Source organism: Crotalus tigris, unplaced genomic scaffold, assembly GCF_016545835.1.
Source record: "Crotalus tigris isolate CLP2741 ecotype Arizona unplaced genomic scaffold, ASM1654583v1 scf7180000020218.1340706, whole genome shotgun sequence".
Lineage (NCBI taxonomy): Eukaryota > Metazoa > Chordata > Lepidosauria > Squamata > Viperidae > Crotalus > Crotalus tigris.
Genome location: NW_024097911.1, coordinates 576,883 through 587,069, shown reverse-complemented (window position 1 = coordinate 587,069; position 10,187 = coordinate 576,883). Strand labels below are relative to the sequence as shown.

The window sequence follows — 10,187 nt, the reverse complement described above, 5'->3', positions numbered from 1 at the left end:
TTTAAAAGAGGTCTTCCTGCCAGTTGCACTTTAGCCTAAGCATTTGTTGATGCATGGACTCCCAGAATTCCCCAGTTATCAAGATTGAAAAACAATGGCCTAAGAGGATTTGCCTAATTCCTAGATTTCTCACACTGATATCCCACCCTTCCTGGAAAGAGACCAGAGGTAGCATATGTAAGATACACCATCCCTCCCTTGTTTAACCTGTAAGAAATTCAGCCAATAGCTGGACTGAAAAGCAGCAATATTTCAGAGTTGTCCTATGGATGTGAGAGGCTAAACATGCATCAGTATCTTGTCCTGCAGGAAGACGACCACCTTCATATATAAATATTAAACCAGTCCTGAAAGGGAGACCACTGCTAGATTAGGAAGGACTGAAGGGGAGTGAACAGGAGTTAAAGAAACAGACCCTGCACTTGTGAGAAAATGCTAGGAAATTAAAAAACAAAAAACAAAAAACAAGTGCTCTTGTTTTGAGTTGCATCTGAGGTCAGTTGGATTTCCCTTTGCAGGTATTGTATCATGCCACCCTGGCTTCTTAAGATCCCTTTCCCTACGTACCCAGTTTTGTTCCCCACCTCCATTCTTAGATAGGTTATGAACACCATATTAGTTACATTAAAAATTTAACAAGAACAACTCTGGTAGTGCATTATAAACCGCAAATCACCTTAGCCGCTATTAGATATCTAGATTTATGGAGAATAATTAGCTTTAAAAGAGTTTAAAGAAGCACTTTAGGCACTGTTACATTAAGTAGGAGCAGGTTCAGGTATGAGAGCAACAATAGAGAGCCAGTTTCATGTAGCAGTTGCGGTAGTGGCCTAAAAACCAGGAGACTGAGAGGTCCTGCCTTAGGCACGAAAGCCAGATGGTCCTTTTCTTGCAGCCCAGCACACCTCATAGATTGCTGTTGTGGGGAAAATAGGAGGCTGGCGTATTGGGTATGTTTGTCACTTTGAGCATTAAAAAGGCAGAATAAAAATCAAACAAATAAGATCTTTGCATTTTACCGTGCTACAGTAAGAGGAGTATGGATGCTCAGTTGGGCCAAACATGATGCGAGTTCAAATAAAACTCAACATACCCCAAACGTGGGAAATGGTATTGTGAACCTGAGCCTTGATACCAAGTCTGGAGGAAATTCCCAGAAGTCAGAAATGGGCTGAGCCTTCTGGAGCTAATCTCAGCTCAGCTGTAAACTGATGAAACAGCTTTAACCAACTCATGTATACCCAGAATTGTCGGTAGTTAACATACTGCCACAACTAAACATAGCAATTTAGGAGTTGTTGTTGTTAGATAAAAAGGTAAAGATTTCCTTGTCAGTTGCATCCAATTCTAGGGCACGGTGCTCATCTCTGTTTCTTGACCAAGACAGTGTTGTCTGAAGACAATTTCTGTGGTCATGTGGCCAGCATGGTTGTACGCCAAAGTCGTATGAAACGCTGTTACCTTCCCATCAAAGTGGTACCTATTAATCTATTTGCACTTGCAGGCTTTTAGACTGCTAGATGGTCAGGAGCCAGAGCAAGTAACAGGAGGTCACCCTGTTGCGTTGAGCTTGGGTCTCAAACCCGGGCTGTCAGCTCTCCAGCTGACAAACAAGAAATAAATGCAAAACCTTTGAAATATCTTATACATTGTGCTTGGAGCATGCCCTCTTCCTTGGATCTAGTGCTGTCTGTACTCTGTTGTTCTGCTAGGACTTATTTGAAATCTTATTAGGCCATACAAGGCTGTTTTGCGTTTAGCACGGGTGTAGGCATACAGCCATTGTGAAGTATCCCATCTGCTGTTAAGCCACAGCATACCATGAAACCACCTTATGTGGGAGATACAATGGTTAGTGTGATACTAGGACCAGAGAAACCAAGATTCAAATCTCTTAACACAAAACAAAGGGTGACCTTGAGCCAATCACTACTGCTCAGAATAGAGAAAGAGTCATCTAAATTGTACTTAAATCACAGAGAAGACATACTATGTTGCCCCCAAGGTTCAGTCATCTCAAATGTTAAGTTGTTGACAATTTTTGGAAGACCCGTGGGGTTGTATTCAAGGCTTTTGTAAGTCCATATAGCTTGGGGGCTTCAATTGTGCACCCCCTTGTATACATAATAGAGCAGGAATGCCCAGCTTTATTGCTGGCCAACATCAAGAAGGATCAGTAAGGACAAATGTCAGAAAACAAAGCACTGAATAAAATTATCTTTTAAATAAAGACCATGTCTGTAAGTTGACTCCTGAATGCATACACACATTCTCACACAATCCCCCTCATACAAATGCACACAAAACCATTTTCTCCTCCTGTTACTAAGACAGTGTGGCAGTCAAGCTCTTCTTCCCACTAGCTATATATTGGCACTACCCTATTCTTCCAGAGAAGGGAGAGGGTCTGGCTGTTAATAGGCCAGTATGCTTAAAATAGCTATGAAACTGGAGTGGGCAAGAAGCACTCTGACCCACTGGTCAATTTCAGGTGACTATTTGATGCCAGCTGATTGCTGGAATTCTTGTAAAAAACAAGGAAGGAAGGGCCCTGATCTGATTAGGCAAGGCACTTCTTATATTCATAGAGAACAACTGCACTTACAAGATACATTTGGGTTAATCCATCTATGTTTAAGAGGTCAGTGATATTGAAATAGTGAAAGAGAGGGAAAAGGGACTAAGAAGCTAATAGTCTCTAGTCTAAAGGAAGCAGAGGCACAATTAGAAAAATTCAAAATCCTTCACAAGGCTTGGAGATGGTTATAAATCAGTGACCAAAACACACATTAATCGTATATTGGCAATTCCATCTAAAAAGAGTAGGCACAAATCAAATGCTGCATTTAATGAGTATTATTATATACATTTCTTTAAGCTCAATTATGTTATCTTACAAATCTGTGCAAACTCATATTGAAATTTTCATGCTGTGCAGAAAAACACTATTTTTAATTTATCCTTCCAGGGGAAAAAACCAACCTCAATTTATATGCCCCTGCTTAGGAGGAAGTGACAGACACGGAGTATACATTGTTATCTTCAGCCTGTGACTCTCCTGGCCTCTCACCACAAGGATCAAGATTTCAAATCCTGAGGATCTTTCTTCTTGTCAATGAACCAATAGCAGGCATGGATTATGAAAACTTAACTTCAGGGGCTACGGTCCAGATGTTAACATTTGCTCCTCTTGCTTACCAGCTCCTTTTACTTCTCAACTAATAATCATAGAATGCAAATGGTGCAGCAATCATCAGGAAGGTTTAAAATCCCCCCAAATCACAAGATCTTCAAGTTCAGTGGCCTAGATGAAATTTTGAGAAGTTACTGTGATTTCCACTGAGGCAGTAGATCAATCAATGGGGGAAAAAAAATGGCATGAGTTGTGTATGAGAGCGAGCAGAGAATTTTAGCCACAATATACTAGATGGTAATCTCTGCCAGCCTGGATTTTTCTCAGTCAATTTCTTTCTCCATTATGTGTATTGAAATTAAAACATCCCTTATTACTCAGAAACCCGTATGGCTTGCTAGTTCAATAACCTCATTGTATGCAATCTGCTTTTCCCCCTACTAAGGACTTTCAACTTTTTATTATATAACCTTTACCTTCACATAAAAATCAAGAAACTGCACTACTGTTGCAGTAACTATATCCCAAAGACTTTTGTTCCAGCAAAGCCCAACGTTCTTTCAGTTTTCATCCCTCCTCCTGAATGAATACAGGCACAAACAATCTTATCAAGAGTGGGCTTTTATTTTTTTTCCTTTTTTGGAATTTTTTTAAACCTTAGGTTCCCTTCCAGCAGCAAATGGGTGCCAAGGAAAGAGACCAACAAAAGAATCCAAATGCTCCCTCCCGCCGCCTAATCAACACATTCCAAGCACAAATTAAGAAATGCAAACTAAACCAAAAAATATATATATATTTGTATATATAATTTGTCTTTTTCTCTCCAGGTTGCACCCCACCCTGCTCCGCCTCCAATGACGGCTGGGGTTCTGTGGCTCTCTCCAGTAAGGGGGGCAGCAGGACACGCGCACACACACACACAGGTGGTTGGAAAAGGAAGAGGAGCATCGCTTGGTTCCACTCCCTCCCATTGCTCCCCAAGTCTTGACAGTAGAAAAATATGGCAGCTGGAGCCACCCTTATGCCAGGCCAAAGCCTTCCGAGCATTCCTGGATGGCCAGTAGCAGCATGTGACGCAGTTTCTCATAGCTTTCGTAGGCAGGGAGGTCCAGCTGGTTGAAACTGGTGGAAGAAAACAGTAATTAAATGAGGGAAGGCAAGGAGCAGGCAATCAGCTAGACCCGTGGTGGCGAACCTGTGGCATGCGTATGCAGAGCCCTGTCTGTGGGCATGCGCGCTGTCGCCCTAGGCCTTCAGCTGGATTGTAGAAAAACTTTTTGCTTTAGGCCTCCGCCGCCGTGTGCCAAAAAAAAAAAAGGTTTAATCAATCAATTTCAACTTCTCGTAGGGAAAAAAAAAAGATCTCACAAAGTTGGAATTGATTGATTGAACTTTTTAGTCCCGTCCAGTCTGCTGTTACCACCAGTCACGCCCACCCAATGGGCCACACCCACCTGGCACCCGACAATACATAAGTGGGTTTTGGGTTGCAGTTTGGGCACTCGATCTCTAAAAGGTTCGCCATCACTGAGCTAGACTGTTTGCTTGCAATATTTTCGACAATAACTCCCGCCAGGGATCTGCACTCCCCTCTTTGAAAAGTAATCACCACCAATTCAAATTATAGACATATATCACCAATTCTTTGGGTTTTTTTACTCCTTCACCCTTACAGCAGACTTAAGGGGGAGATTAACTGAAGTGGTATAAAAATCCCCCACAAAATAATTAAAAATTTCCTGGTATTGCTGGAAAATAACTGCTTAAGTAGCTGTGTCATGGGATAAGTATAAATATGCCAAAGGGTAGCCAAAAAATTCCAGATCTTGCAGAAGTTGAGACTCGGATTCTGCAACACTGCTATTCCTTTTAGATTAAAGAGTTATTGCAGAAGGAAGCACTAAAAAAAAAAAAGGGGGGGGGGTTAATTCTTCTGAGAAGTAAACGCATCTCTATAATGGATTTTATCCAACTCTCCCATTTGCCCCTTACCATGTGTGAGCAGAAGGCAGCCTGTCCGTTGAGCGGTCATCTCTGTGGATCTGGAATTTCTGGATACCATTCATGCCTTCTAGGGCAGCAAAACCCTGCAAGGGAACCTTGGATGTGCCAGTGACAAACTGCAGGAACTTCGCTCTGTCAGCCTGATCAAAGGAACGCAGTGCTCGCCAGAACCACTGGATCTATGTGGAACAAAGGAAGGAGTGGAGTGCAATGTCAGGAGTTTTGTTTCTGTTCAAGAATGATGAAAAATTTAGATCCTCCAGAAAAAAACGAAGGATATCGATAGATAGATAGATAGATAGATAGATAGATAGATAGATAGATAGATAGATAGATAGATAGATAGATAGACAGACAGACAATTTAAATTCAGAAAGGGACCCATTTCAATGAGGCTTTTGTAAAAATAATATGATGAGTTCTGGAATATTTCAACATCACCCCATTAGATCTTTACATTGCCTCTCCAGATGAAAGATAAAACAGGCACCTGCCTGGAACTGAAAGCCTTACCTGGATGGAGTTTGCCTGATACTTGTGATACTCTGTATTGGATTTCAGGTCATCAATATCAATGGTAGGTAGCCCCGAAATTAGAAGCTCCAGCTCCTGTTCAGTGAAGATGGAGATGAGGCGCTTGGGGATAATCTCGTAGAAGCCCTCCAAAAAGGCAGCCAGCTGCTTGCGGATTGCCCCTGCCAGAAGAAAACAGGATGCTTCGTTGGGAAAATTATTCCTTCATTAATCCATAATTCTCCTTAGAATACAATCTATAAATGGATTACTGTCCACATTTGCTCTGTGTGGAATTTTCTATAATAAACTTTACCGTCTGTCATACAGTTAGTTGGGCACAGAAGTTTCAAAAAGCCCAAGAACTGACTAACTATACCCGGGCTGGACCCATTCTGTCCCGAACGCACCTGTCATTCTCATCTGGCACACCAAGTGCACATATTCCTTCTTGTTTTCTTCAGTCACAAGAATGTTGGCACCATTGGGCTTGAGGTCACGTACCTCGCACACACCAAATTCTTGAACCTATTTGGCGGGGTGAAGGGGGGGGGGAAAGGAAAGGGCATCAAAAGAGTGCTAAAAAGTTTGAACCAGAGAATAGGACAAGGCTACCACTTTAACCTGGGGTTACCTCAGTGCTGAAGGTGAGATCGTAGCCTAGTGTAGAGACATCATTCTCCAAGAGATACACCAGTCCCTGGTAGAAATGGTAATCCTCGCTCTCCATATCTGTGTACCTGCAGGCAACTGGCTGGATTAGAAACAACTTCCAGATAGGAAAGCTCAGGAGATGAATCCATTCATTAAAAGTCTTAAAGCAAATGCACTATTTACCTGACTGATTTGCCCAGGATATGCTTGTAGAAGGAACGGGTGAAGTAACATTCTAGTAACCGATTGTCGTATACTGCCTTTGCCACAATGCGCCCGACAAACTTGAAGTAACTCAGGTGGTTGGGGTTACAGTGGGAAGAAGGATTGATGGTGTAGGTAACCCGATCACCGGGCGATGTACGGAAAAGCGCATACATGGGGTTAAACATCTCCCGTGAGATTATCATGTACCACTCACGTAGCAAGCCTCCAGCATCCTGACCCTCTTCTCCTTCAAATACTATGTACCTAGCAAAAGGAAGATAGCGTCCATACATAATAGCAACTTCAAAGGCAGCGAGATGTTAAAGCTGCTGAACTCAAAAACTTAAACTACACACACATTTTATTTGACTTTTTTTCTGGATATCACCATTCAAAAACCCCAAAGAATAACAATTAATAATAATGAGTAGGCCATGACACCAATTCCACCACAGGTGATAGCAAAATTTCAGCAACTGGACAAGAATATATTGCTTACAGCCTGTTTTTCATTTCTTCAGGTGATTTGCGATGCAATTCCCGGTAAGAATCTTCAAAGACATGATCTCGACGCACATGCACAGCCATGTCTTCTTTTCTCAGCCCCTCATCCAACCTTTCCAATTCTTGCCGGAAATATCTGCAAAGAAAGATTGAGCATGCAGCACTACTGTGCCACTGGGATGATCTTCACGGCTATGACCACAGAAATCTGAAACTAACCTAAGCATAGTTTTCTTAGGCACAGAAAACTAAAAATTCTGCAGCTCATCTGCAAGAGGATTAAAACATTTTTGCTTTTTACATCTGGGGAAGCAGAAGAATAGCTGTACATTTGTCCCACAACAAAATCCAAGTCTAAAATTACTATTACCGTATATGCCGCCGTATTAGGCGACCCGGCGTATAAGACGACCCCCGTCTTTATAGCCGGGCCGCATTCCTAGAACGTCGTCTTATACGCCGGAAACTACCAGTATTTCCGGCGTATAAGATGACCCGGCGTATAAGACGACCCCCGTCTTTGGCGCCGATTTCAGCGCTCGCGGAAGTCGTCTTATACGCCGGCATTTACGGTACTTGTTTTGCACTCATCCCAATGACTAGGATCATTCAAAACATCAAGAAGATTCAAATGCTATAGGAAAATTAATATATTCCAATGTGGGATAATCTGCCCTAGTGCTCAAGGATGGAGCCATACTTCCGCTCCCTAATGCTATGTTATTTTTAAAGGAGGAAACCCAAGTATTATCCCACTCTGAAACTTACTTCCGTTTGACATCAAAGTCCAGCACACGTATGTAATCGACAAGGACAGCAAAGGGACCGTCAGCCAGGTGGGTAGTGGACTGGCGCAGAATCTGGTTCAGCACAGTGCGATGTGTCTCTGCAAATTGAGAGAGGTGATGATAAATCCATTGTCATCCAAACCAGTGACTGATTTTTCAGCTACCAGAATGTCTTCTGCCCTGAAGTTGAGCCCAATTAACCATATGGTTCCAGTCATGATTTATCATTTACAACCCATCCCTTATGAATTCTTTTATGGTAGTATTTCTGGTGTTCTCATAAAAAGAGTTCCTTTCAGTTCTCTTGACTTAATCTGGTATGCCCTGGCTTGAGCTTACCTGCAAAACGGAGGAACTTCTGAGTATCCGGGGGAAGGCTGGAGGAGATATGCATGGATGAAGGCTCGCGGGAGAAAAAGGGGTCAAGGGAAGAGGGTGTAGCTGGTGTCAGTGGGGCAGGTGAAAGTGGCGGGGGTTCATCCTTGATATGAGCCAGCTGACTTTCCCGAGTGTCGCGTACGGGCGGCTTGCTTTCTCGCTCTGTCGCATGCACCAAAAAGAAGGCCTCCACTGCAGGCTGTAGCACTGTAGAGAAAGAAGAAGAAAAAATAAGTCCCAACAGGAAGTGAGGGCTAAACTAGTTGGACACGTACAAGCAGCCCGGAACCTTACCAAGCACAGCGTGTTGATCATGGGATTCTTCCAGCTCTTTCAGACACTCTCCCAACATGTCCCACAATTCATCCAGGCTAAGCTGCTCACTGAGCAAAGGAAGATCTGGAGGGCGCTCTTCTTTCTCTTTCTCACCCTGCTGCGACCCTTCCAACACTGTGGAAACAAGGAAGTTTGAGTTCAGAGAGATCGTGCCTTTAAAACCAATTTCCCCATCCTACCTCAGATACTCTAGAATTGTGACATGCAATGTAATGTGTCTATCCAAAAATATTAGAACACCAAACAAAGGTCTATGTCCGGGATGAACAGCAATTAAGTTATTGCTTCTTGCCTAGCCCTGATGGAGAAAAAATAATTATATTTTCTGTGGCTAAGGAAAAACAGGCCATTGCAGTAAAACAGTATGGAAACTGGGAAGTGTTTTCTGCCGACATCAGAACGCAATCATTTCTTAATTTTTCAGCAGTGGGCTGCCGATTTCAACAGAATTCAGTGCAGTGCAAATAAGGATCGGGCACAGATTGTCCATTGCTGGCATTCTAAGACATAACTGCTTTTCCACATTAATGCCAACCACTGATTAATCTCCCAAGCTGATGATACTAACCAACTGACTGGGTGTCTTGTGTGGTGGGTGATGGCTGATCCACATCCATTGGAGATTCATCTCTCCTGACAGAACCCTCTGCCTGGTTTGTCTCCGACTGAAAGGGAAAAAAAGATAACACACCAGTAAATGCTGCAGTCTTCTAGAAGTACTGGGGAAGTAAGTGCTGGGAGATCAGCCCAATCACTTTCCCAAGACAGGGTAGAAAATGGAATCACACTGAACCGTACATGGTAGCATTACCAAGTTTCCCACCCATCACAAAGACCAAAAGAGGTTAAATCATGCTACTGCACACAAGCTAAAATTTGCAGGAAGAAAATTAACGAAAAGGCCTTGCTACGAAAGTAGAGGATAGAAAGAAAGCAAGAAGCATGAGATGCATGAAGGCTGATCACTTATAGTTTGGAGCAAAGGTTTTGCATGCAGATGAATGAGAAATTCTATAAAAGCAAAGAACAGCAGTGGAAAAAAGTGGGATACTGTCATCAGGGCCTTTCCTGCAGGAGAGAACATATAAATCGAAGTTACACGTTGTACTAAAAGCAGCAGCTTGGCTTCAATATATTGCTGACTCTTTATCTAATAATAGACATAAACAATAATCTTATGCCAATCATAGCATCTCTTTCTACAATAGCATTTATAATTTAGTATGCTGGAAAACCTCTTGTGAAGCTAGAGAATTAGAGTTTCAAAGATGCAAGCAATTATCAATGAACTATATGGAGAGAGTGGACCAAGGATTTCACATATTTAGTATCATCAGCTATTATTATATACATAAGCAAAAGATGTATTCAACCAATGTAGGTCGTGTCTTACGTCTGTTACGTAATTAATTATTTCTAGCTGCTAAAACTCAGAAGTAAATGCAGTTTTGTATCTCTGAAAGGCAGCAAAAGACAGCAATAAGTAGTTTATGCACAGCCCTTCTGAGTTTGACTTTGTAACTCAGTGACTGTGATGTTCTAAGCTAGGCTGTATAATTGCTGCAAGTAAAAACTCAGCTTTACTCCACAACCAACGTTGTGGATGTACAAAATAGTTGCTGGATCTAAATTGAGTTAGCACTACCACAGATGTCTGCTCATTCCCAGCG

The 10,187-nt window shown here is 42.3% G+C and overlaps 1 protein-coding gene across 14 annotated transcripts in view; it reads right to left on the bottom strand.

The window, feature by feature from the left end:
- Positions 1-3,738: 3,738 nt before the first annotated feature.
- The window catches only part of HUWE1 (HECT, UBA and WWE domain containing E3 ubiquitin protein ligase 1), a 118,771-nt gene continuing 112,322 nt past the window's right edge, over positions 3,739-10,187 (bottom strand). For all 14 annotated transcript variants that reach the window (XM_039366001.1, XM_039366000.1, XM_039366002.1 and 11 more), the window contains 11 exons: positions 9,086-9,182; positions 8,476-8,631; positions 8,143-8,388; positions 7,784-7,901; positions 7,011-7,151; positions 6,488-6,775; positions 6,285-6,390; positions 6,061-6,178; positions 5,651-5,832; positions 5,126-5,316; positions 3,739-4,255 (listed from right to left, as the gene is read on the bottom strand). In XM_039366001.1, the coding sequence (XP_039221935.1) occupies positions 4,153-4,255; positions 5,126-5,316; positions 5,651-5,832; positions 6,061-6,178; positions 6,285-6,390; positions 6,488-6,775; positions 7,011-7,151; positions 7,784-7,901; positions 8,143-8,388; positions 8,476-8,631; positions 9,086-9,182 (1,746 nt within the window). In that variant the 3' untranslated portion in view covers positions 3,739-4,152. The remainder of the gene's footprint in view (positions 4,256-5,125; positions 5,317-5,650; positions 5,833-6,060; positions 6,179-6,284; positions 6,391-6,487; positions 6,776-7,010; positions 7,152-7,783; positions 7,902-8,142; positions 8,389-8,475; positions 8,632-9,085; positions 9,183-10,187) is intronic.